The sequence below is a fragment of the Aureococcus anophagefferens genome, assembly GCF_000186865.1.
Source record: "Aureococcus anophagefferens unplaced genomic scaffold AURANscaffold_7, whole genome shotgun sequence".
NCBI classification, from domain to species: domain Eukaryota; class Pelagophyceae; order Pelagomonadales; family Pelagomonadaceae; genus Aureococcus; species Aureococcus anophagefferens.
The window spans coordinates 1,927,452-1,951,003 of record NW_008705567.1 but is presented as its reverse complement, the minus strand read 5'-3'; the positions used below and the strand labels follow the sequence as shown (position 1 = coordinate 1,951,003).

General features: G+C 73.7%; 5 protein-coding genes across 5 annotated transcripts; 3 read left to right on the top strand and 2 right to left on the bottom strand.

Annotated features, from left to right (window-relative positions):
- Positions 1-12: 12 nt before the first annotated feature.
- On the top strand, positions 13-1,887 carry AURANDRAFT_25276 (hypothetical protein; the record flags this gene model as incomplete). The annotated part of the gene is made up of 1 exon (XM_009037997.1): positions 13-1,887. A coding segment is annotated over one exon (1,875 nt), but the record flags the coding sequence as incomplete, so codon positions are not given.
- A 556-nt stretch (positions 1,888-2,443) lies between these two features.
- Positions 2,444-4,137, top strand: AURANDRAFT_37344 (hypothetical protein; the record flags this gene model as incomplete). Its single annotated transcript, XM_009037998.1, has 1 exon — positions 2,444-4,137. One exon carries the CDS (start codon positions 2,463-2,465, stop codon positions 4,083-4,085), a length of 1,623 nt encoding a protein of 540 aa, XP_009036246.1.
- Positions 4,138-8,555: 4,418 nt separating this feature from the next.
- On the bottom strand, positions 8,556-10,913 carry AURANDRAFT_63687 (hypothetical protein; the record flags this gene model as incomplete). The annotated part of the gene is made up of 1 exon (XM_009037946.1): positions 8,556-10,913. The coding sequence occupies one exon, from the start codon at positions 10,911-10,913 to the stop codon at positions 8,556-8,558; it is 2,358 nt and encodes a 785-aa protein (XP_009036194.1).
- A 762-nt stretch (positions 10,914-11,675) lies between these two features.
- On the bottom strand, positions 11,676-14,900 carry AURANDRAFT_63686 (hypothetical protein; the record flags this gene model as incomplete). The annotated part of the gene is made up of 1 exon (XM_009037945.1): positions 11,676-14,900. One exon carries the CDS (start codon positions 14,898-14,900, stop codon positions 11,676-11,678), a length of 3,225 nt encoding a protein of 1,074 aa, XP_009036193.1.
- Positions 14,901-16,813: 1,913 nt separating this feature from the next.
- AURANDRAFT_63685 (hypothetical protein) lies at positions 16,814-22,751 on the top strand (the record flags this gene model as incomplete). The annotated part of the gene is made up of 2 exons (XM_009037999.1): positions 16,814-19,780; positions 20,904-22,751. 2 exons carry the CDS (start codon positions 16,814-16,816, stop codon positions 22,749-22,751), a joined length of 4,815 nt encoding a protein of 1,604 aa, XP_009036247.1.
- Between the last annotated feature and the right edge of the window lie 801 nt (positions 22,752-23,552).

Here is a 23,552-nt window from a genome sequence, read left to right as displayed (position 1 = left end):
AGGCGGCTCAAGGAGCTGAGCGTCGAGGAGCAGCTCGTCCGCGTCATCGGCAACGGGCGGTCGTGGATCCCGGGCATGGAGCTGCTGGACCCGGGATCGGCGAACGTGCAGATCTTCGACATCGTCATCATGATCATCCTCTTCATCGTCTTCGTGACGCTGCCCATGTCGCTCGCGTTCGAGGAGATCAACTCGTCGATGATCGTCGCGAACATCGTCTTCGACTCCATGTTCATGCTCGACGTCGTCAAGCACTTCAACGTGGGCTACTTCACGAGCGACATGGCCCTGGTCATGGACCGGCAGCGCATCGCCAAGGAGTACCTCCGGGGCTGGTTCCTCGTGGATCTGGTGTCGTCCGTGCCCATCTCGGACATCCTCGAGCTGCTGAGCCGGTCCAAGGGCGACTACATGGCCCTGCTGCGGTCGAAGAACGGCCTGCGGCTGCTGAAGATGATCCGCATCACGAAGCTGCTGAAGATGCTGCGGGGCACGCAGCTCCTGAGCTACTTACGCGCGACGCTCGTCGACACGCTCGACCGCTTCAACGTGAAGATCAGCGACGCCTTCGCGAAGATGTTCTGGCTCTTTTTTACGCTGCTGACCCTGGCCCACTGGCTCGGCTGCCTGCTCTACTTCGCCGTGCGCCTCTGGAGCTTCCCGCGGACGTCGTGGGTCGTGCTCGCGGGCCTCGTCACGCACGAGGGCACGCCGCTGATGAACGTGCTGAGCCGCTACCTCTGGTGCCTCCACAAGATCCTGCTCGTCTTCGTGAGCGTGGCCTACGAGTACCCGGCGACGTCGCAGATCTGCATGGAGACGACGGGCTGGTGCCGCGTCGAGTCGTGGATCACGCTGCTCTGCCTCTACATCGGCACGCTCTTCTACGCGCTCCTCATCTCGAACCTGAGCGCCATCGTCGTGAACCAGAACATGTCGCACCGGCGCTTCGAGGAGCAGCTGTCGACGACCCTCGAGTTCCTCCGGAGCAAGAAGATCCCCAAGTCCGTGTGCCGCAAGGTCAAGGAGTACTACTACCTGCGCTACAACGACGGCCGCCTCTACGACGAGGCCATGATTTTGGACAACCTGAGCCCGGAGCTGCGCAAGGAGGTCTGGCGCTGCTCGAGCCGCGAGCTCATCCCCAAGGTGCCCCTCTTCCGCGAGCACACGACGGCCTTCTTCGACGCGCTCGCCGTGAACCTGACGCCGACGATGTGGTTCCCGGGCGACGTCATCGTCCAGGAGGGGTCCGTGGGCAAGCACGTCTTCTTCATCCACACGGGCCTCTGCTCGCTGCACCTGCGGAGCGTCGAGGACGACGACGTGCGGATCCTCGCCGACGGCTGCTTCTTCGGCGAGGCCGCGATCCTATTGAAGACGAAGCGGTCCTGCACGGTCCGGGCCTGCACCATGGTCGAGACCTTCGTCGTCGAGGAGGACGTCTTCACGGAGGTCTGCGACGAGTTCCCGGAGATCGCGGACTACCTGCACAAGCTCGCGCGGCAGCGGCAGACGTGGCTCAAGCACCTCGACATCTCCCGCGCGTACCGCGGCGTCGACGCCAAGGTCGTCCACCCGGACTACGTGGACCCGGAGGACGCCCTGACGCCCCTCTTCCAGCTCCTGTCCATCGAGCTCGGCCCGACGCACCGCCTCGGGAGGCGCGCGGCCGCGCCGAAAAATGGTCCGGGGCGTCCCGGCCGCGCGTCTCGAGCTCCGTCGCGTCGACGTCGTTCCGGCCGACGGTCGCGGACGAGGCGTCGTCGCTCGGCGAGTGCTCGACGCGCGCGGCGTCGCGTCGCGACCGCGCGTCTACGTCGAAGGACCGTCGTCTCCGAACGAATGGCTCGCATCGTTTATGATATATACGTTGGGCAATTATAATCACTACGCAGGCACGCGATGCACGACAACGCGCACGCGCACGGCGACAACAGCCTGCGCCACTCGCTCCACCGCGCGCTCTCGAAGAAGAAGGAGGAGAACGAGCGCCGCGACACGCGGCGCATGTCGGCGCTGTCGACGATCCTGCACAAGAACACGTCGAACCTGCCGAGCCCGCCGACGCGGCCCGACGCGCCGAGCAACGTGCTCCTCGAGATCGACGCGTCGTCGACGACGGGCGCCGGCGGGCGCCGCGCGCCGGCGCAAAAACGCGCGGCCATCCACAGCTCCATGATGGGCGGCGTCAAGGCGCCCCTCGCGTCCGCGGCGCACATGAACCAGATCCTCCACGAGTCCGCGTCCCACGACGTCGTCGCGTCCCACCAGCACGAGGGCGAGCACTTCCAGTACCGCGCCCGCGTCCGGCGCACGTCCGCCACGGTCCGCAGCGCGCGCAAGACGCGCGGCGAGTAATGGCGGCGCGGGGCGGACTTGGGCGGACCTCCGGCGGGAACCGCTGCGGTTGAAGTCATGAGTGCCGTCGTGTTGCGGTGCGAAGAATTTAGAAGGAGGCGATGGGGTGGTTGAGGCCGCTGCTCCTGGCAGTTTTGGCCTACGGCGCCGGGGCCTGGCGCCCCGGCGGGCGGGCACCGGCGCTCCGGCGGCCGTCGCGCCTCGGCGCGACCATCGACGACACGGAGGCGCCCGAGGCGGCCTTCGGCGCGTCGTCGTCGAGCGGCGCCCCCAAGCGCCTGAAGCGCGTGCCGCGCGGCGCGCGCCCGACCGTGGCGATCATCGGGCGGCCGAACGTGGGCAAGTCGAGCCTCGTGAACCGGCTCTGCGACGCCGGGAAGAAGGGGACCATCGCCGTGAACGAGGCCGGCGTGACGCGCGACCGCGTCTACCAGAAGGCCGAGTGGTGCGGCCGGACGTTCGACGTCGTCGACACGGGGGGCCTGCTCTTCGAGGACGAGGAGGGCGCCCTCTTCCTCGACGAGATCCGGGAGCAGGCGACGCTCGCGCTGCGCGAGGCCTGCGCGTGCGTCGTCGTCGTGGACGGCCGCGCGGGTTCCACGCGGCTCGACGACGACATCGCGCGGTTCCTGCGCCGGTGGCCCGACCAAACACTCGAGGTCGTGCTCGCCGTGAACAAGTGCGAGAGCGCGGAGCGCGAGGCCGAGCTCGTCGCCGACTTCTGGCCGCTGGGTTTAGGCGAGCCGCGCGCATGCTCGGCGATCCACGGCAACGGCGTCGCCGAGGTGCTCGACGCGCTGCTCCCGGCGCTCGACGCGTCCATCGAGGCCAAGGCGGCGCAGATCAAGACCATGGACGCCATCGACGCCAAGCCCCACGTCAACGTCTGCTTCCTCGGGCGGCCGAACGTCGGCAAGTCGAGCCTCCTGAACCGGTTCTTGGGGCCGGGAGAAACGCGCGCGATCGTCAGCGACGTCGCGGGCACGACGCGCGACGCCGTCGACGCGGAGCTCGACGTCGACGGCACGATCTTCCGCTTCGTGGACACGGCGGGCGTGCGGCGCAAGGCGCGCGTGACGAAGCAGGGCACGGAGCCGGAGATGGTCGCGCGCGCGCTGCGGACCGCGCGGCTCGCGGACGTCGTCCTGCTCGTCGTCGACGCGACGCAGGAGTTGAGCGACCAGGACGCGGCTTTGGCGCAGCGCGTCGCAGACGACGGGCGGGCGTGCGTGGTCCTCGCGAACAAGTGGGACGCGTACGAGGACAAGGACGAGGCGTCGACGCGCGCCGTCGAGAAGAAGATCAAGGAGACGCTCACGGCCGTGTCCTGGGCCGAGGTCGTCTTCCTCTCGGCGAAGACGGGCCAGCGCTGCCTCAAGGTCTACGCCGCGCTCCAGCGCGCCGTCGACGCGCACCGCCGCCGGGTCGCGACCGCGACGTTGAACGAGGTGATCCGCGACGCGATGCTCTGGCAGCCGCCGCCGGCGTCCGCGGGCGGCAAGGCCGGCGCCAAGATCTACTTCGTCTCCCAGACCGCCGTCGCGCCGCCGACCATCGTCGCCATGTGCAACAGCCCCACCGCGTTCACGGACAACTACAAGCGCTACCTCGAGCGCAAGCTCCGCGAGAGCCTCAACTTCGCGGGCACGCCCGTGTCCTTCATCTTCCGCGGCCGCCGCCTCCGCGACTCGAACCGCGACGCCGCAAAGCGGTCGAAGCCCTAGGCGGCCGGGGCGCCGCTAACTCGTCTTTCGCGCCGAGGTCGGTGCCGGGCCTAGTATTGCACCGGGGCGACGGGTACCATCTGGACGACGGCGCCCTGGACGACCGGCGGCTGCGCGTAGCCCTGTGGCTGCGCGTAGCCCTGCGGCTGCGCGTAGCCCTGCGGCTGCGCGTAGCCCTGCGGCTGCGCGTAGCCCTGCGGCCGCGCGTAGCCCTGCGGCTGCGCGTAGCCCTGCGGCTGCGCGTAGCCCTGCGGCTGCGCGCCGTAGACGACCGGCGGCTGCGCGCCGTAGGCGTATCGATTGGCCGGCGGCTGGGCCGCCCCCCCGTTGGCGGCGGCCATGCGCCTCTGTCTCCACCAGAGGCCGGAGCCGCCCGCCAAGCACGAGCAGAAGATCAAGGGAAGGAGGACCACGAGGAACCTGAGCGCCGCGCTGTCGCCGTCGTTCTTCTCGCACGTGCAGCCGTCGTCGCACTGCGTGAGCTCGTAGATGTCGCAGCAGGACCTGTTCGGCGCAGGATACGGGTGACAACGACAGTGGATGGAACGCTTCACGAACGCCGGAGAGGTACTCGTCGTCGCGGTCGTAGTCGGGGTTTTGCCAGTCTTGCGCGCAGTAGGCCCAGGACCCCGGGGGCATGTCGTCGGCGAGGGCCGCGCACTCGCTCGCTTTGCAGGGTGGGTATGTGCACCTCGTAAGTCGCCGCTCGCCTGGCATGTCGCCGCAGGTCCCTTCGCCTTTGGAGCACCACTTCGAGTAGTGGTCGCAGCTCGACGTGCAGACCTTCGATTCGCCGTCCTCGGAGCAGGAGACCTCGTCGCGGCTCCGGAGGTCCGTGGGCGCGGGCGTCGCCGTGGGCGGGGACGACGGCGCGGGCGTGGGATGCCGCGTGGGCGCGGACGACGCCGTGGGCAGGGACGACGGCGCGGGCGTCGGGAGCGGCGACGGGCGCGCCGTCGCCGTCGGCGCCCAGGTCGAGCCGTTCGTCGCCGCGAGGCGCCGCCGGAGGGCGTCGCGCGCGGGCACGCGCTGCGCGAAGCCCACGGTGAGGTGCACGGAGGCGGCGCCCTCGGCGTTGGCCGCCGCGTGGACGACGCCCTTGGGCACGTAGAGCGCGTCGCCGACGCGGAGCACGGACGTCTCGCAGGCGCCGCCCTCGGCGTCGACGCTGTCGAAGGACCCGCAGGCGCCGCGGCCCTCGGAGAGGAGCGCCGCGACCTCGGCGCGCGCCGCGGGCGTGAGGCGCGCGCCGGGGTCGAGGCCCAGGACCTCGGCGGCGTCGGCGTCCGACAGCGCCGGCGCGCAGAGCGTCCACCGCTTCTCGCCGTCGAGCTGCATGGCGACGACGTCGCCGATGTCCGAGTGCGCGGGCAGCGCGCGGCCGCCGGCGCCGGACGCGTAGAGGTGCACCGTCGCGGCCGCGCCGAAACGTAGCCGCGCGCTCGCCACGAGCGCGGCGGCCGCGGCGGCCGCGTCGCCGTCGCCGACGGCGCGGGCCCAGCCGGCGGCGTCGCCGACGTCGAACCAGCGCTCGAAGCGGAGGATCAGGCTCCGGCCCGCGCCGAGCGCCGCGCGGACTTCCGCGGCCGTCGTCGGCGTCGTCGTCGCGTCTACTCGCCCCGCGGCGTCGCGGACTTCGGCGGCGCCGGGAGGCGCGCCCGCCGCGTGCGCGGCGGCGAACGCCGCGGCGAGCGCGTCGGGCGCGCCGAGGCGCGCGAGCGCCTCGGTGTAGACCGCTTCGTCGGACCGCGTCGTCCACGCCGGTGCGCCGTCGTCGCAGCCGATGCCGGAAAAGAGGTCCAGCTCCGTCCGTCCCCACTCCCGCCCGATGAGCTCCGACAGGGGGCGATGCTCCCAGGCGCTCGCCAGCAGCGGAACGAGGAGGAGGGGCAGCAAGTGGGTGGATGCCATCGTGTTTTCGGAGTTCAAGGTAAGGTCCGGGTCTAAGGTGAACAGATGGTGAACCGCTTCGCAATGAGCATGACATTGTGCTAGAGGCGACCGCGAACGATGACCGACGCGCTCGCGAACGCTCTCGCCGGCCTCTCCAGCAGCGATGACGAGGAGGAAGCGCCGCGAACGTACCGGCGCGACCTCGACGAGTCCGACTCCGACGACGGCGCGGCCGACGTGCGGGTAGGCGAGAAGCGGAGCAGGGATGAGGCGGCCGCTGCAGGCGGCGGCGTCGCCGCGCTCGAGGCGCTCGTCGACGACGACGATGAGAGTTCCGCCGCCGCCGCCGGCGGCGGCGTCGCCGCGCTCGAGGCGCTCGTCGACGACGACGACGAGAGCTCCGGCGGCGGCGGCGGCGGCGGCGTCGCCGCGCTCGAGGCGCTCGTCGGCGACGACGACGAGAGCTCCGGCGGCTGCGGCGGCGGCCTCGCCGCGCTGGAGGCGCTCGTCGACGACGACGGCGAGAGCTCCGCCGGTGGGAATGGCGGCCTCGCCGCGCTGGAGGCGCTCGTCGACGACGACGACGAGAGCTCCACCGGTGGGAATGGCGGCCTCGCCGCGCTGGAGGCGCTCGTCGACGACGACGGCGAGAGCTCCGCCGGTGGGAATGGCGGCCTCGCCGCGCTCGAGGCGCTCGTCGGCGGCGGCGACGACGGCGGCGACGACGGCGGGCTCTCGGCGACGCTCGCGGCGGCGGCGCGGCGGCGCGCGGCGAGCCGGGGGACCGGGATCGAGGACGCGCTGCGCGCGGTCAACTTCGCGGAGCTCGACGCCGTCGACGCGTGCCTCGCCGAGGGCGGCGGCGCGGCGCCGGCGCCGGCCGCGGCGCCGGCGGCGGCCCCGGGGGCGGCGCCCGCGCCCGCGGGCGACGGCGGCGCGCCCGAGAGCCCGTGGGACACGGAGCTCCCGACGGGCCACGACTGCATCTGGGCCGCGGAGACGGTCTTCGGCAAGACGCTCCTCTCGACGCTCGACGACTTCGTGGCGCGCGGCGAGGTCAGCGAGGTCGAGGCGCGCGCGATCTACGTCCACTTCGAGAAGACGTTCAACGAGGCGCTGAAGAAGCCCCCGGACTACATGCTGCCCATGCCCCGGGACAAGAAGAAGGCCGACTCCCTGGGCCTCGTCGCCGAGCCCTCCTGCGAGCTCACGGGCACCATCGAGAGCCGCAACCGCGTCGACGGCCACGTCCACATGTTCCTCGAGAACGTCGTCCTCCACGAGCCCGTCGGCGGCAAGAAGATCCACCGCACGAAGATCGGCCGCGCGGAGATGATCCTCGCGGACCAGAACGAGTTCGACCTCCCGCCCGAGCCGGACCCGAACCACGCGCCGCGCTCGCGCGCGCGGCAGAAGGCGCCGAAGCCCCGGGGCCGGCCCGCGGCCGCGCCGCGCGTGGAAGAGCTGCTGTGAGTCGTCCGCGCGCGCGTTAGTGGCAGACGCAGTTCCGCCGCCAGAGCCCCAGGCGCGCGTGGCAGAACTCGAGGAGCGCGCGCTTGGGCCCGCGCCGGAGCAGCTGGAGCGGCGTCGAGAAGAAGACGTTGACCGACACGGAGATGCCCGGCGAGGTGACGGCGTGGTACCAGTCCGCGGGGATGAAGAGCGCGGACCCGGCCGGGAGGGCGAAGGCGAGCGGCGGCGCGCAGCCCGCGTAGCGCGGGAATTTTCGCGCCTTGCCCGCCTCGTCGAGCGACATGTCGAGGTCGCAGCACTCCGTGCCCGAGTCGTATTTCGCGTTCGCGTGGAGGTGCGGCCGCGCCGACGGCGCGTAGAGCTCGACGCGCTTCAGGCCGTGCGTGACGATCAGGACGTTGTCCTCGTCGTCGCTGTGGAGGCCCGTCGCGTTCGAGCCCGCGCCGCCGACCCAGAGGTAGGGCGTCTCGAAGAGCCAGCGCCGCGCGGCGGCGGCGGCGGCCGCGGCGGCCGCCGCGGCGACGGCGGCGGCGGCCGCGGGCCCGCTCCGTCGCGCGGCGACGGCGACGGCGCCGGCGGCGACGGCGGCGGCCGCGGCGCAGCGGCGGCCGCTCCACGGCTCCCCGTCCTCGGCGTAGCGCCACGGCGACAGCGGCGCCAGCGGGAGCTGCTTGAGGTAGCCGGCGCCGGGTCGCGCGAGACTCCTGCAGTACTCGCCGAGCTGGACGTCCTGTTTGAACGAGAAGCCGCTGCGCTCCTCGACGCCGAACGACAGGCTCACGAGGCGCTCCGGATCCAGCGCCGCGACGGCGGCGGGGCTCGATGGCAGCGCCTTCGCATGCGGTATGTCGACGAGACACGGCCGATCGCGGCCGGCGTGAGGCAGCATTTTTAAAGGCACTCAAGCGGCGACTGAGCAATGCAGCGCAGCGCAGGTTAGCAGTGACAAGCAAGCACAGCGGTTAGCACACTGTCATGCTTGCGCTCGCCCGATCGATTTGCGGCTCGTTGAATTCTTCAAGCTACCGGCAACGTGACCGTGAAAGGACGGAGCCGCGTCTCCTAGCCACCAAAAAGAACGCCGCGGGTCGACGCGAACGGTACTTAGACGCCCGGCGGCTTCTCCCAGGTCTTCTGGTTCGTCGTCGAGTTCCACCAGTAGGGCCGGTTGTTGGACTTGGAGAAGTGCTCCTGCCAGGGCGAGCACGCGGCGCGCGTCGCGGCGTCCATGCGCTTGGCGAAGTCGTCCTTGGTCGGGTCGTCCGTGCGGAGGCGGTACTCGAGCTCGTGCTCGCTCGGCGACTCGGCGTGGAGGAGGAGCGTCGAGAGGAAGACGTCGAAGTGGTTGCCCGTGGCCTTGTCCGGGCGGAAGCCGTGGTACTCCCAGAGGCCCGACTCGGCGTGGAGGCCGAGCTCGGCGACCGTCGCCGTGCCCTTGGGCGTCGCCTTGACGTCCGCGCGGAGCCGCGCGGCGTCGTGCTCCGGGAGCGCGACGTGCTTCGAGCAGTCGACGGCGTCGCCGTCGTCGTCGACGGCGAAGAAGGACAGGTCGCCGCCCTTGCCCGCGCCCCGCACCTCGAGGTCTACCGTGAGGCCGTCGGTCCACTTCCACTTGAGGAGCTTGGGGTCCGTGCCCGCGACGTAGGGCCCGCCCGGCACGAAGACGAGGCCGTCGCTGAGGTGGAACCGCGCGGCGCCGTCGCGGTAGACGCGCGCGCCGTAGCGGACGGCGCCGTTGACGTCGTCGTCGCGGGACACGCGGGCGAGGACCGCCGCGCCGATGCGCTTCGGCGGCACGAAGCGCTTGGGCACGACGCGGAGCACGGGCAGCTCCGCCAATTCCGCCGGCGGCTCCGCGGCGTCGGTCCCAAAGTCCGCGAAGGCGCGGTCCTCGTCCTCGGGCGACACGGCGCCCGGCTCGCCGTCGCGGCCCGGGCAGGGCACGGCGAGGCAACCGCGCAGCGGCCCCGCGAGCGACCCGAAGAAGCGCTCCTCGAAGTCGAGGCCCGAGACGTCGCGCCGCCCGTCGTGGAGGACGTCGAAGACGAGGAACGCGGGCGCGCCCGTGGCCAGGTTCTGCACGACCTCGCCGTCGAGGATGGCGCCCGGCGGCAGGCCCGCCAGCGCCGCGCCGTGGAGCCGCACGGTCTCGACCTGCGCCTTGCGGTCGACGAGCGCGGCGCCGCGCCGCGCGCCGTCGTCGACGCCGACTAAAAGCCGCCGCTCGCCGTCGGACTTCTCCGCGACGAAGTAGGGCTCGCGCTGGATCATCGTCACGTGGCGCCGCGCGAAGCCGCAGGGCATGGACCCCGGGAAGGACCGCCGCGCGCCCGCGGCGACGGCCCGGAGCGCGTCCTTGGCCGCCTGGCGCGCGGTCGGCGACGCGGCGCAGCTCGGCTTCGGCCGCGAGTCGCAGCGCTCGATGGGCGCGAGCACGGCGAAGAGCTGCACCAGGCTCTCCGCGAGCGCGCGCGACTCCGCGTCCTCGCCGCCGCCCGCGCTGGACGCGAGCCACCGCGCCGTCGCCTCGCGCGCGAGCTCGACCTCGACCTCGTGCGTCACGGTCGTCGTCGCGGGGCCCGGCGTGCCCGGCACGGCGCCGCCCGCGCCGCCGAGGCCCAGCGCCATGTCCGTCGTCAACGCGTCCACCGGATAAGCGAGCGACGTGACCTCGGTGCAGTCGACGCGCCACGCGGCGAGCGGGCCGGACTGGACGACGTAGGAGCAGCGCTTCTTCACGCGGCGCCAGGTCCACGCGGGCTTCTCCGGCCGCGGCAGGTGCTGCGCGTCCCAGGGCGCGGGCGCCTCGCCCGCGGTCTGCAGCCGGAGGTCGTAGGACGCGGACGGGAACGCGAAGTCGAAGACGTCGACGGCGGCCTTCTTTTCCAGTCTCTTCGACCCGGCCGCGACGACGAGGCGGTAGGGCGACTCGTCGCTGCCGAAGGTCGACTCGACGGTCTCGGCCACCGCGAGCGGCGCGCGCCGCTTGCCCGCGTAGCGCCGCAAATTCTCGGCGACGTCGCGGAACGCGATCTCGCTCACGCCGGGGCAGAACTTGGCGTCGCACCCGTCCAGGGGCACGGCGCCGCAGCCCCGCCGCGACGCCACGTAGCGCCGGCCCGCGCCGTCGTCGCCGCCGCCGAGCGCCGCGTAGCGCTCGCACGCGACGCCGAGCCGCGCCTCGACCTCGACGGCCGCGCCGCCCGGCACGGCGCCGGGGTCGTCGCGGAGCCGCGCCCGCGCGGCGCCGAGGCTCCTCGCGATCGCGCCGACGATGGGCACGCCGCGCAGCACGCTCTCGGCCCGGGCCTTCTCGGCGCCCTCCTTGGCGGCGACCTCGCGCTTGTGCTGGCGCATGTCGCTCGTGAGGCTGCTCGACTTGGCCGTCAAGTTCTCGAGGAGCGACAGGCCGCCGGACCGCGCCGGCGGCGGCTCGATGCGCGCCTTCTTGGGGGCGCTCATCGTGGAGGTTGTCGAGTGGCTGCAAGACGCCCTCCACCTCGCCGAGAGCGTTGATGTTTGCGCTACTGCTGCCGAATGGACACCCTCGCCACCCTCACGACCAACCTCCGCCGCGACGGCTAGGGGGCGGCCTCCGGCCGCCACCTGGCTCAGCTCGCCAAGGAGGCTCCAAGGTACCCCACGAACCCCCATAAGCCCCCCCTGCCTATGAAGGGGCCCTGCGTCTACGAGGACGACGACCCGATGGACTGGCGGAGTTAAGAAATCGAGGTTATTTGGAGGTTCGGGTCTTCGAGCTCGTGTCGAGGGCGTGGACCGAGATCTCCGAGTCGCCGGCGCTGCCAGTGGCCGGGGCTCCGTTCAATGTAGCAGTGCAGTGGGCGCGACGGCCGACTCCGAGGAGCCGCGTGCGCGCGTGTCCTTGGGCGCGACGGACTCGGTGACGAACCTACACATGGCTTCGAGAAGGGGCGCGCCGGACGCGTCCGCGGGACGCGGGAGCCGACCGGGTAGCGAGGTCCTATGTGTAGGCCCGTCATAACAGCGAGTTCTTCTTAGTGGCCACGCGCCCTAGTCTTTGAAGGGAGGCATGTGGCTCTCTCCCCTGACCTAGGCGAGCGCGTTCAGTACGGCCGAAGGTCACGCGTCGAAAAAACTTTGAAGTGTCCAGACCCGCCGGGCCATCCGCGGCGGGTCTAGCTGGGCGCGACGACGGACTCCGAGGAGCCGCGCGCCGCGCGTGTCCTTGGGCGCGACGAGGCTTTAGTTGGCCTGCATGAAGCTCACGTGCGTGATGCGGTACAAGCCCGGTATGGGGTTCTCGGCGTTGGCCACCTCGTGGAGGAACGCGGCGTTCGCGAGGCCGTCGAAGGCGTAGCTCGCCTTGTGGCCGACGCGGATGACGATCTCCGACGCCTTGTCCATGCGCGCGTAGCCCAGCTCCGACTTCGGATCGAGGTGCTTCGCCTTGAAGCTGACGCCGGAGACGTTCACGAGCTCGAGCTCGAGCTGCGCGGCCCGCTCCTCGGAGATGGGCACGAGCTTCCGCGTGTCGGGGTCCAGCGTCGCGTAGGAGATCGTCGCGTGGGTCGCAAGCGAAGGCACGGCCTCGTTCGACGCCGCGATGCAGTCGCGGTGCTGGTCGAGCGTCACGGCGCGCTTCGCGCCGGGCGCCATCACGAAGATCTTCGCGTGCGACTTCTCGGACGCGGCGTAGACGCCGCCGGGCCTCGGCCGGAAACGCGACGTCAGTTCGCCGGCGAGCGTGGAGATGGCCGCGTGGACGTCGGGCGGGAGCGCCTCCGCGCCGTCCCGCTGCGACTTGAAGTGGCCGGGCTTGCCGAAGTTGACCTTGTTCGACTTCTGGCCCGTTTTCCGGTGGGTGCTCACGTTTCCCCAGCGGTTGAGGTCGCACTCCGAGGTCGACGAGACGCGCTGGAAGACGTGCTCGGGGAGGGCGTGCTCGCAGGCCTCGGCGATGCAGCCCAGCGCGTGCTCGCTCATGGTCGCGGCCGCGGCGACGTACTTGTCGCCGCGCTCCTCGAACGTGCAGGCGCGCAGGTACTTCACGCCCTTGGACGTGCCCGTGCCGGTGGAGAAGGGCTTGAAGTGCGCGCGCTTCTCCGTCATCACGTAGCCCAGGCCGCCCTCGCGGCCGATGCCGAATCTGTCGCCGGCGTATTGCAGGGCCGCGGTCGTCGTCATTCCCGAAAACTTGCTGTGGGACTTGGGGCCCTCCGCCGCGCCGTTGGCCTTGGCCTCGCGCTTCGCCGCCTTGGCCGCGGCGGCGCGCGCCTCGGCCTCGGCCAACGCCTCCGGCAGCTGCGCGGCCGAAAGCTCGGCGACGGTCGCGTCGGCGACACCGAGCGCCGTGAGCGCGGCGCGCTCCTTGGCCTCGGCCAAAGCCTCCGGCAGCTCCGCGGCCGAAAGCTCGGCGATCTCCGCGGCGTCGAAGCCGAGCGCCGCGAGCGCGGCGCGCGCCTCGGCCTCGGCCAAAGCCTCCGGCAGCTGCGCGGCCGAAAGCGCGGCGACCTCCGCGTCGGCGACGCCGAGCGCCGCGAGCGCGCGCCGCGCCGCCTTGGCCTTGAGCGTAGCCGCGGCGACGGAGTTTCGCTGCGTAAAAACCACCGCGAAGTCTCTGATCTGCAGGTTAGAGCGCGAGCCCATCATCTTCGTCGACAGCCCGAACCAGTCGCCCCAGCCGCCGCTCAGCGACCAGTCGAGGAACGTCGCCTTCTCGTCGTCGCCCCACTCGCCCTCGCGGCGCGCGGCCGGAGCCGCGGCCGGCGTCCCGCCGCCGTCCGCCGCGAGCGCGTCGACGACGGGCGACGTCGCCTGGACCGTGGACGCGCCGCCGTCCGCGGCGAGCGCCTCGTGCGCCACGAGCCGCGGCGCGGCGTCGGCGGGGCCCTCGCCCTCGGACGTCGCGACGGACGGCGGCTCGGGCGCGCCGTCGGCCGCGACGCGCTCGGGCGCGGGCGCGGCCTCAGGCGGCGGCGGCGCGGCCTCCGTGACGACCGCGTCGCTCGGGTTCGCGCCGTCGCCGAACGCGGCCGCCGCGGCCTCGAAGCCGTCCTCGCCGAGCTCGTTCAGCACGTCCAGCGCGGCCGTGTAGCGCAGGCGCGCGGCCGTCGGCGGCGGCGGCGGCGCGGAGAGCGCGGCGATCCAGCGCTGCATCTCGGGATTGATCCAGCGGCCCTTGACGGCCGACACGGTCCGACCCGGCAGGGACTTCTCGATCAACGTCCACTTGTTGCCGTGCTGCCGCTGGAGGTCGAAGAGCGTCCGGTTCTCGTGCTCCGCCCAGTCGCCGCCCCCCGTGGACGAGGCGCTCGCCGCGGCGCTCGCCGCGGCGCTCGCGAAGCGCTGCTCCAGCTCGCGGAGCTTGGACCGGACGCCGAGCGCCTCCGCGACGTTCTGAGGCGTCTGATCGCAGGGCGTGAAGACCCGCTTCCCCATGACCGCGTCGCCGAACACGCGCTTCCGGAAGGACGCGTCGTCCTTGAACTTTTGCGTGATGACTACGGGGGCGCGGTGGAGCTTCTCGCTCAGGTAGGGCCGGAGCGACGTGCCCCGCGGGCAGTTGAGCATGCCCCGGTCAAACTCGCGGATGAAGGCCGCCGTGAAGTCCTTCTCCTCCGCGGTCCACTTGCCCTTGCGCCACGGCGGGGCGCCGCCCGCCTGGGCCTGGGCCGCGGCGCCCCCCGCGTCGACGGCCGACGGGGCCGCGGCCGCCGCCGGCGGCGCGGCCGACGGCGGCGCGGCGGCCGCGTCCCCGCCGCGGCGGGGCCGCTTCGCGACGCCGCCGCGCGGGCCCGCCGCGGCGCCCTTCGCGCGGGGCCGCTTCAGCGGGGCGGCGGCCTCGAGCGCGGGCGCGGCCGGCGCGTCGGCCGGCGCGTCGGCCGGCGCGTCGGCCGGCGCGTCGGCCGGCGCGGGCGCCGCGGGGCCCTTGGCCTCGGACGCGAGGGCCTCGCCCGTCGTGGCCGGCACGGCCGCGGCCGGCGGCGGGAGGCCGCGGCCCGGCTTCTTCGAGCCCGCGCCGCGGGCCACGCGGGAGCGCTGCTCGTCGCCGCCGGCGGTGGGCGCGGGCACGGACGGGGGCGCGGGCCCGGGCGCGGGCACGGGCGCGCGCGCGCCCGGAGCGGGAGCGGAAGCGGAAGCGCCGATGACGGCGACGCGCGACCCGCGCGCGTCGCCGTCGTCGGGGGCGACGGCTCCCTCGCCGTCGCCGGCATCAAGCTTCGCGCGCTTCGACGCCCGGGACCCGTGCCCCGCGGCGTCGCCGACGCCGTACGACGCGTCCGCGAGCGAGTCGTGCTCCGAGCCGCCCGGCGGCTTCCACGCCGCGGTCGTGCCCCCGCATGGCGCCGGCGACGGGGGAGCGTCCTTGCGCGGCTCGCGCGCTCCGTCCTTCGAAAACTCGTCGGCCTCGTTCTGCGTCAAGCTGTCCCGAAACGCCTTGCGCTTGCGCGCGGAGTCCTCCGTCATCTCGACGTCGGGTTGAGCGTCCGCCTACGGGTCAAAGTATTGCGATTCCCGGGATCGGGGGCGACACGAAATAACCCCAAGGGCGCAGGCGTCGCGCCGTGTGTCAACAGACGCGTCGAGAGGCCTATCGGGGGGCGCAGCGGCGCGAACAGCGCGAAGAGGTGTGGTCTCTTGACCTGTGTCACATGAGAATGGGTCCCATTGCCCTTCAAGACCCCCCCCCCAGGCGCCCCTCGGCGCCCCACGCCGGCGCACGACCACAGCGACGATGACGAGCGAGATGTGACTCTCGATGGCCCAGGCCTCGGAAGAGTCTTCAACTGCCAGATCGTTCCTTGTGAGTCGTTCTTGTGGCAAAAAAAGTCGGACGCTTCCGTTTCGGCCGTTCGGGACGCTGGACGCGCGCGCGAAGATGTCGTGCTGCGCGAGCGCGGTCCGTCTCGCCACGAAGCACGCGGGGGCGCCCGCCGTCGCCGCCGCCGTCGCCGCCGTCGAAGATCATGGAGGCGCCGCGGCCACGCGCCGCGCCGCGCGCGGCCCGCGTCGGTTCGCGTCGCCCGAGTAGCCGCGCGCGGTCGCGGCGCAGCCGCGTGCCCGCTCCGTCGCCGCGTCGGCTGTGGTCTGCGCCGCCGCCGCGGTCCGCGTGAGCGCCGCGGGCGCCGCCTCGAACGCTTGCGCGGCCAGCGAGAACGCGAGCGCCGCCGCCGCGACCGCGACGCCGCCCGCGCCCAGGTCGACGGCGTCGCACGGCCGTAGCGACGGCGCCACGCGCGCGCGCGCGTCGAGCTGCGAACCATGCGGCCCGCGCCGCTGTCGCAGCCGCTGCAGCCGCTGCGGGCGGCGCCGCCGACAGCTCGTCCGCCACGGCGCGCAGCGCCAGTGTCGTCGCACGCTACGAGGGCGTCGCCGCGCGCTGCACCGAGGGCGTCGCCACGCGCTACGCCGAGGGCATCGGCGCGTCGTACGCCGAGGGCGTCGCCGAGTTCGCGGCCGCGTCGTCGCGGAGCGCGGCGGCGACGGCGGCGGCGGCGGCCCGCCCGCCGCGGCCCGTGTCGCGGCCCGTGTCGCGGCGTCGTAGTGCGCGGCAGCGGCGCCAGCCCGCGGCGTCGTCTGGTGCGGCGGCGACGGCGTCGCCGCGCGCGACGAAGGCGTCGCCGCCGTCGCGGCGCGGCCGCCGCGGCAGACGGCGTCTACGACGCGCGCGCGGCCGAGCCGGCGACAGGCTCCGCGACCGCGCCGTCGCCGGACTTAACGACCGCGCCGACGGGCCCCGCGGCCGCGTCGCGCAAAAGATCGAGCACCAGCGCGGAGCCCGTCGTCGCCGCGGCCGCGGCGACGCCGAGGCCGATGCCGCGCCGGCACTGCTCCGCGGCCTCGGCGGCCGCGTCGCGGCGCGCGCGCGTCGGTGCGGCGTCCGGGCCCGCGTCCGGGTCCGCGTCGCCGCGCCGCGGCGGGGGGATGGGGCGCGGCTACTTCTGCGTCCTCGTCGCCTTGCCGCCCGAGTCGAGGCGCCCGACCTCGCGCGGTGCGGCAGCCGGTACGTAGTCGTGTGGCGAGCTCGCGCTGGTCCGCGGCGAGCTCGCGCTGGTCCGTGAGCTCGTGATCACGGCGCGCGCGTGGATGCAACGTCGATTGAGCCGACCCGCGACAGTTTCGTAACTTTTTGGGTTCGGCGAGCGCCGTCGCCGCCGACGCATTCGGGCACGTCGCGCGGGGCGACTCGGAGCGCCTCTTTACGCGAACTGCCGAGGGTGTTGCCGCCGAGCGACGGCGCCCCAAGCGCCAGCTCGGGGCCGCGGCGCGCGGGCATCGCGTCTCTGTCTGACCGGCGCCTGCCGGCCGATGTTTGCCCTGATTGTTGCAGCTCGCAATGCATATGATGCGATGATGTCTTGAGAGGCAGCCCCCTATAGATGGACACCCTCGTCGCGCTCTGGCGCGCTGCCGCCAGGACCCACGGCGCTGCGCCCCTGCTGCGCTTCGAGGGGCGGGCGGACGTACTCACCTACGGCGACGTCGACGCGCGGTGCCGGGCCCTGGCGGCGCAGCTCGTCGCCTGCGGCGCCGGCGGCGGCCGCGGCGTGCTGGCCGTGGCCCTCTGCGGCGGGCGCGACGGCTGGGACGTCGTCGCGCTGCTCGCGTGCGTCGTCGCGCGCGCGCCCTGGTGCCCCTGCGACGCGGCGGGCGCGGCCGTCGTCTTCGGCCTCGCGGCGCCGGCCGCCGCGGTCGCGCGCGCGGGCGACGTCTACGCGCTCGCGGCCCTGGAGCCCCTGCGGTCGAAGTGCCGCGCCATCGTGCTGCCGCGGGCCGGCGCCGCGCAGGTCGCCGACGACGGCGGCGTCGCCGACGCGGCCGCGTGGCCGGCGGACGCTCTTTATATCCTCCGGACGTCGGGCAGCAGCGGCGCGCCCAAGGCCGTCGTCGGCTCCGCGGCGGCGACGGCGCACCGCCTGAAGTGGCAGTGGACGGCCTTCCCCTGGCGGCCGGGCGAGGCCGCGCTCCGGCGGACGCCCTGCGTCTTCGTCGACTCCGTCGCGGAGATGCTCGGCGCGGCGCTCGGCGGCGCGGCGCTCTACGTGCCGGCGACCAATGACCTCGTCGCCGCCGCGGCGGCGGGGCGCTGCGGCCGCCTCCTGGCGACGCCGTCGCTGCTCGCGGCGTTCCTGAGGGTCGTCGACGGCGCGGGCGGCCTCGCGGCGAGACTGCCGGACCTCGCGCTCGTCGTCGCGAGCGGCGAGGCGCTGCCGCCCTGGCTCGTCGCGGCCTTCCGCGCCTCGGCAAAGGGGCGCGCGAAGCTCGTCAACGTCTGGGGCTCGACGGAGTGCGCCGCGGACGCGTGCTTCGCGGACGTCACGGACCACGAGACCGGCGACGTGCCCGTCGGCGCGCCCCTCGACGGCGGCGTCGACGTGGCTTTGGAAGGCGGCGAGCTCGTCGTACGCGGCGCGGCGCTGGCGCTCGGCTACGCCGGGCCCGGCGGGACGCTGGTCGACGGCGGCGCGTTCGGCGCGGACGACCGGGGCCGCTTCGTGCGGACTGGCGACCGCGGCCGCCGCTGCCCGGACACGGGGGACCTCTTCTGCCTCGGCCGCCTCGACGACGTCGTCCAGGTGCGGGGCGTGCGCGCGAGCCTGCGGGACCTCGAGGCGCGTTGGGGCGCGCGGCGCGCGGCGCTCGTGTTCGACGCCGGCGGCGGCGACCCGAGCAAGGCCGCGCTCGTCGCCTTCGTCGAGGCCGGCGCCGCGGCGGCCGCGCGCGCGGCGCTGGGCAATTTGGAACCGTCCCTGCGGCCGAGCCTCGTGCTCGAGGTCGACGCGCTGCCCCGCGGGCCGACGGGCAAGGTCGACCGCCGCGCGCTCGCGGACCGCCTCGCGCCGCGCGACGCGTGTCGGGCGGCGGCGGCGCCCCCCGAGGGCGGCGCGGACGCCTGGCTCGCCGCGCTCTTCGACGAGCTGCTGCCCGTCGTCGCCGCGCGGGACGACGACGACTTCTTCGCGCGCGGAGGGACGTCGCTCCTCGCCATCGAGGCCTGCTGGCGCGCGAACCGCGCCTTCGGCGCCGAGCTCCAGCCCCGGGACCTCGCGGCCCCCTTGGCGGACGTCGCGCGGCGCCTCGCCGCGGGGCAGGGCGCGGCGCCACCGCCGGCGGCACCGCCGGCGGCGGCGGCGGCGGCGGCGACGCGCGCGCCGGACCTCGCCGCGGGCGCCGCGCCGGACCCGCGGATCTGGGCGAGGTGCGCGTCGGGCGACCCGGCGCCCCGGTCCGGCCCGCGGGCCGCCGCCGCGGACCAGAACGTGCGCTACGGCCTCGCGCGGCGCTGGGTTTTCCCCGCGACGAAGTGCGTCGACGCGCCCGCGGCCGTCGCCGAGGCCGGCGGCCGGCGGGTCTGCTACGTGGCGTCGCACGCGCGCGTCCTCTACGCCCTGGACGTCGACGGCGGCGAGCAGCTCTGGGCGTCGGCCGTGCGCGACGGCGGCGAGCCAGCGGCCGCGGCGCTCGAGGCCGGCGCCGCGGTCGGCGCCGCGCGCGCGTTCGTCGCGTGCTACGACGGTGCGGTCTACGCCGTCGACCGCGGCACGGGCGCCGTCGCCTGGACGTGCCGCGTCGCGCGCGGGCCCGTCAAGAGCGCGCCCGTCGTCCACGGGTCGCGCGTCGTCTACGGGTCGCACGACGGTCGCGCGCGCGCGCTCGACGCGGCGGACGGCGCCGTCGCCTGGGCCGCCGAGCTCGACGCCGCCGTCTTCGCGTCGCCGGCCGTCGGCTTCGGCCGGGTTTTCGTAGCGACGCTCGCGGGCTCGGCCTACGCGCTCCGGGACTCCGACGGCGCGGCGGCCTGGCGCCGGCCGCGGCGGTCCGGCCCCGTCTACGCGACGCCGGCCCTCATCGGCGACGCGCTCGTCGTCGCGGCCGTCGACGGCACGGTCGCCGCGCTCGACGTGAGCGACGGCGCCGCGTTCTGGGTCGCGGACCGCGGCGCGCCCGTCTTCGCGAGCCCGTGCCCTTGGCGCGCGGGCGCGTCCGTCGTCGTCGTCGCCGGCGGCGAGGCCGCGCGCCTGCGCGCGGCGGACGGGGGTCTCGTCTGGGCGCGGGACCTGGGATCGCCGGCCTTCGCGAGCCCCTGCGTCTTCGCGGTCGCCGGCGACGGCCGCGCCCTCGCGGTCGCGGCGACCGCGCGCGGCGCCGTCGTCCTCCTCGACGCGGACGCGGGCGACGTCCTCGCGACCTTCGACGTCGGCGCCGACGTCTTCGCGAGCCCCGTCGCCGTGCCGACGGGGGACGGGGCGACGGTGCTCGTCGGCGGCCGCGACGACAAGGTCCACGCGCTCGCCGTGACGCTCCGGCGGCCGCCGGCGGCGTCGAAGCTCCGGCGGCGCGCGCGCGTCGGCGCGACTCAACCTTAGGCCGCACTCGCGCACGCCGCGTCGAGGGTCGAGAGCGCGGCGGCGAGCCGCTCCGTGGCCTCGTGCTGCTCCGTGGAGTTGTCGCCCGGCCGCCGCACGCGCGAGTCGCGGCTCGTGAACTTGCCGCCGACGAGGCTCGGGTGCACGAAGGCCGCGAGGCGCGGCGACAGCTCGAAGCCCTCGAAGGGCGCGCAGGCGTAGAAGCGCGGGTCGACGAGGTCGAGCTGCTGCTTCAGCGCCGCGACGGCGTTCGTCAGAATGACGCTCTGCTGCTCCCAGGACGCGAAGCTCCGGTGCACGGTCGTCGACGCGAGCGTGTCGAGCGCGTTGCGCGTCATCACCACGACCCGCAGGTCCGCGCCGGCCTCCTCGGCCCAGCGCGCCAGGCGGTAGACGTCCGGGTAGTGGAGCGGCCGCCCGGGGCCCTGGAAGTTCGGGTAGGACATCATGCCGCTGCAGCTCGCGTTCACGCACTGGCCGCCGCCGCCGCCGACGGCGTTGAGGGCCAGCAGGGAGTGCCTCGGCTCGAGGGCCGCCGCGCGGAGGCCCGCGACGACGATCGCGACGCCCTCGCGCCGCCGCGCCGCGTCGCCGACGTCGACGGCGAAGACCGACGACTCGAGCTCCCAGCTGTGGCCGTTGGGGACCTTGCCGGCGCTGAAGAGCGCGAGCGACACCTCGGCGTCCGCCGCGCAGAGGCCCTCGGGGCAGCTCGCCTTGAGCACGTAGGGCCACATGTGGTGGCCCGTGCCCTCGAGGCCCGCGACGAAGAGCACGCGGTGCCGCTCGCTGAACGACGTCTTGCGCACGAGGAACTGGGACGCCGACGCGAGCCACGCCAGGGCGAGGAGGCCGCGCATCGTGCCTATTTTGGGCTGCCCATCGGTGATTATTAGTTCACTAAAGTGAACCCAGTTGGTTGAGGTCCTTCGTGCCGAGTCGGTTAACTCTCGCGCATGTCCGGGCGCGCGCTGGGCAGCCTCTCCGCGCTGCAATGGGGGCGGCTTCGTCGGTCGTCGTCGGCGACGGCGCCGTGGAACTCGTCCATGCGAGCTGCGACAATGTCTGTAACGCGTTGCGCGATGCAAGCATGCCGTCAAAGGTCCTCGCCGTCGTGCAGAACGAACAGCTCGACGGCGCGATGCTGAGGCACGTCAAGAACGAGCGGGACCTCGAGGAGATCGGCGTCGCGTGGGCCATCCACCGCCGGCGGCTCCTGGAGTTGCTGGGCGCGTGGAAGCGCCGGGGCGTGCCGCTCGTCGCGCGGCGCGAGTCCGCCGGGCGCGGCGCGCTCGCCGACGGAGATCGAGCCGGCGACGCCGCGACGCCGCCGCGCGAGACGCCCCGCGTCGCCACGCCGCCGGGCGCGGCGGACTCGCCGACGGAGATCAAGCTCGCGCACGGCCCGACGCTCCACGTGACGACGCCCGTCCGCGCGCTCGAGCGCACGAAGCGGCGGAAGCGCGTCTTCATCTCGTTCCGGGTGAGCGAGGCGCTCGAGGAGGCCAAGGCGCTGGCCGCGCACCTGGAGACGTTGGGTTTTGCGCCCTTCGTGTGCGAGGCGGACATCATGAACGCGGAGGACTGGGTCAGCGTGATCACGGAGGCGCTGCGGACGTGCTGCGTCTTCGTCGCGCTGGCGTCGGACACGTACGGCGCGCCGGGCGGCGACATTTTGGGCACATTTCATGAATTTGCCTGCGCTTTGAAGCGCAACGCGACGCGGGGCCAGCCGGGCATCCTCATCGTGCGCCTCTCGCGGCAGTGGCCGCCGGAGACGGAGCTGGAATTGCTCCTGGGGACGCGGAACTTCACGCCCTGGGAGGCCGGCGTCGACACGCTGGGCACGATGGTCGAAGAGATGGCGGCCGCGCAGGCCTTCGCGGGGGGCGTCGCGTCGCGCGCGCCGCCCCTGTCGTCGGAGCAGGAGCACCTCCACGCGCGCGTCTTCTCCCGCTTCGGCCTCCAGCGGCCGCAGACGCGCGCGCTGCTGCTCGCGGCGACGCGGCGCATCGAGCACCGCGGCGCGGAGCTGACGACGCAGGGGACGACGGTGACGTCGCTGGGCCTCCTCGTCGAGGGCGCGGCGTCGGTGCACGTCGACGGCGCGAGAGTCGCTACCATCAACCCATTCAAGTTCGTCGGCGAGGTGTCGTGGCTGAACCGCCACGCGGGCCCGGGGTCCGCGAACGCGTCCTGCGTCGCCGAGGGCCCCCTGGACATGCTCTCCTGGAGCTTCGACGCGCTCGAGGCGCTCGTGACCAACGACGCGGACATGGGCCGCGCCGTCGACCGCATGCTGCACGCGGACGTCGTCGCCAAGATCCACGCGACGGCCGGCGACGCGCCGAAGCGGCCGCCGCGGCGCGCGGCGTCGACGGGGGTGGTGTTACGCCCGGAGCCCCTCGCGGCGCCCGTCGACGCGCTCGCGGCGCGGCTCCACGCGGCCGTCTTCGCGCCCTGCGGCATGGGGCTCGACGCGGTCGCCGGCCTGCTGCGGTCCGCGCGCGGCGGCGTCGCGCGCGCGGGCGACGAGCTCACGACCCGGGGCGCGCCCGTGACGTGGCTCGTGCTCGTCTACGACGCTCAGGAGGAGACCGTCGCCGTCGTGGGGGAAAGCGGAGAGACGGTCGCCGAGCTGTCGGCGCCGTGCTGGCTCGGCGAGATGACGTTCCTCCGGCCGGCCGCGGAGACGGAGCCCGGCGTCGCGTCGGCGACGTGCGTCGCGCGGTCCGACGCGTCCTACGCCGCCTGGGACATGGCCGCGCTCCGCGACGCGCTCCGCGCGGACGCGGCCCTCGCGGACGACTTCCACCGCGCGCTCCGCCGCGACGCGACGCGCAAGCTCCAGACGGCGAACGCGACGACGACGTCCGCGCGCGCGCCGAAGCTCGCGCCCATCGCGCCGACAGCGGCCGACGGGACGGCGCCGAACAGCCCGAAGCCCTAAGAAGATTTGCATGTTGACGTCAACTCATTTGATACGGCTTCATTGCACCTTCATTGCACCACCTTCTGGCCCGCATCAAAGTTCGTTCGAGCGTCTCGACGTGCGCCTCGCTACTCAGGCCCCTCCAAGACCCTCTCACACGCCGCCCAGCCTCGAGGCATCACCACACATCGCACAAAAAAAAAAAAAGTCATGCGCCGCGCGGCGCTTCTCGTTCTCTCCGCGATCGCGTCGTCAACGGCGCGCAAATCCAAGTCCCACATTCCCCGCAAACTTCGGCCGCGCGTCCACAAGCAGGAGGCGGCGAAGACGCACCCCGACATCTACCTGTGGCCCGACTACGGCTTCATGCCGTTGCTGTTCATGTCCCCGCCGGTCATCGAGTCGATCATGACCTCGCCGCACGGCCCCGACTGGCGGGAGCAAGCACAGGCGCAGTTCACCGACGCGCCCCCCGTCGCCGTGCGCCTCACGGCGAAGCCGACGCCGCCGCCGCGCGACGTCCGGGCGCACACGCCCGGGCGCGACGCGCCGCCCGCGATCTACATGTCCGACCCGCTTTGGCTGCTCTGAGTCTCGCATCCCGCCGCGGCCGCGCTGTCCACAGCGCGCGACGCGCTCCGGCCGCTCCGAGAGCGGCCGCATGCCCTGAGAACCATTCCTGCGCCCCGCCTCGCTCCCCCCGGCCAACCCGGGCCCCGAGCTAGAGAACAACCTTGTGCCCCGCCTCGCTCCCCCCGGCCAGCCCGGGCCCCAGCTAGAGAACAACCTTGTGCCTTTTACGTATTCGGCGTCTAGAGG